This window comes from Tupaia chinensis, unplaced genomic scaffold (assembly GCF_000334495.1).
Source record: "Tupaia chinensis unplaced genomic scaffold, TupChi_1.0 Scaffold000354_1, whole genome shotgun sequence".
NCBI lineage: Eukaryota > Metazoa > Chordata > Mammalia > Scandentia > Tupaiidae > Tupaia > Tupaia belangeri.
The window spans coordinates 1,142,249-1,144,191 of NW_006159849.1; the positions used below are offsets into that span (position 1 = coordinate 1,142,249).

General features: G+C 38.8%; 1 protein-coding gene across 1 annotated transcript in view; it reads right to left on the reverse strand.

The window, feature by feature from the left end:
• Positions 1-1,943, reverse strand: part of CDC37L1 (cell division cycle 37 like 1, HSP90 cochaperone) — a 28,094-nt gene that overhangs the window by 18,556 nt on the left and 7,595 nt on the right. The window contains exon 4 of the mRNA XM_027773422.1: positions 1,361-1,454. Coding sequence (XP_027629223.1) covers positions 1,361-1,454 — 94 coding nt within the window. The remainder of the gene's footprint in view (positions 1-1,360; positions 1,455-1,943) is intronic.

Below are 1,943 nucleotides of genomic sequence, written 5' to 3' on the forward strand. Positions count from 1 at the left end.
AGGGTGTGTCATATGAAAGAATGTCTTGGGTGCTTAAGTCACTGGACTCCCACATGGCCGACCATGTTTGAATCCTGGACCCAGTCACTTGAAAATCATGCCAGGTGCATGTGCAAACATTGCCAATATTCCAGGAGGAGCAACTGAGGCATGGCCAGCCCCCTTAGGGAGTGATTTCTTTCTCTCTTGCTGCCTTTGTCTCTCTCTCTGAAGAGTGTATGTGCCCCATGGTAGCAAGTGCATGCGCCCCATGAGTGCACATGCTCTATGATAAAACCTCTTAAAGAATGTCTGGGACCAGCAGATGGTGTAATGGTTATGTTGCTGGACTCCCATGTAGTTAACTGCATTTGAGTCCTGGACCCTATGGCTTAGGACTCACACTGGGCATCTGTGTGGTGCATGCCCAAGATCCTGAGAAGAGAATGGAGAAGAGATTGTGGCATGGCCATCTCCCTGGGGGTGATATCTTACTTTCTGTCTGTCTCTCTGGAGAGTGCATGTGTCCTATAGCAAAAAATCTCTTAAAAAAAAAAAAAAAAGAAAGAAAGAAAAAAGAAAGTCTTAGAGGATAGTATTATATAATAACAGATTGAAATTTTATGCTTCTTCATAATTGATTTCCTCAATCTATTTTATTTATAACCATAAAAACATTTAAAACAGGGAACCAGCAGTTAGCGTAATGGCTATGTCACTGGACTCCCACATAGTCGACCGTGGTTCTCATCCCAGACCCGGTGGCTTAAAACTCACGCCGGGCACGTGTGCATGCGTGCCCAAGAGCCCAAGAGGAGAATGGAGAAGGGACTGCGGCGTGACCATCCCCCCGGGGGGTGATTTCTCGCTTTCTGTCTCTATGTCTCTCTCTGTCTGTCTGACAAGCGCACGCGCCCTATAGTGAAAATCTCTCAAAAACAACAACAACAACAACAAAAAAAACATTTAAAACTAGGGACCAGCGAATGTCATAGTGGTTTCATCTCTGGATCCCACATTGTCAATCATGGTTGAGTCCAGGACCCAGTGGCTTGAAAATCATGCTGGGAGTGTGGGTGTTTGTGCCCAAGATCCTGGAAGGAAAATGGAAGAGAAGGGATTATTGTGTGACTGTCCCCTCTGGGGGCTGATTTCTTTCCTTCCCTCTCACTGTGTCTGTATCTCTCACTTTATCTCCAGCAAGTGAATGTGCCCTACGGCAAAAATCTCTTAAAAAAAAAAGTTTAAAACTAAATCTATACTATTGTGCCAGAAGTAGTCACACAATTCAAGTTTGTGATATCTTTTTAGTTCTCACTTTATAAATCCATTTTTTGCATACACATAATATGTAACATTAAAAAGATTACTCAATACTTACCAAAATGTCTGATTTTTTGCTCATATTTCTGCATAAATGATTTTGATTTATCTTCATCTTCTGTTTCTTTTCTTTTATCTTGATTAATAAAACTCTAAGAAAAATTTTTAGAGATTAAAATCAGATTTTACATTCTATTTGAACTTTCTCTTAGATATTTGAATTTTCTTTCTTAGATACTTGATTGACTAGCAATTCTTTCTATAGACAATATAAAACATGGTATCCTATTATACAAATATTACATCTTATTCATCTGTTAAACTCTAAAAAATAAAATGTTCTTGTATGGGAGTTTTATTAGTTTTATTTTAATGATATATTGTGGAAAATTACAGATTTATCTTAGAAATCATACAGAAAAATAAGTGAATTAACCTTTTTTGTGAAACTGAATTTCCTATTAAATGTAGGTATAGAAAAATACATGCATAATTTCCATTTGTATTGTTCATTTTCTATAAATATTTGTTCTGGTTAGAAATAAACTCAGAAGGGGCCAGCAGGTGGTGTGGTGGATAAGGGCGCTGGATTCTCACATGGCCAACCATGGTTCAAGTCCTGGACCTGGTGGTTTGCTTTC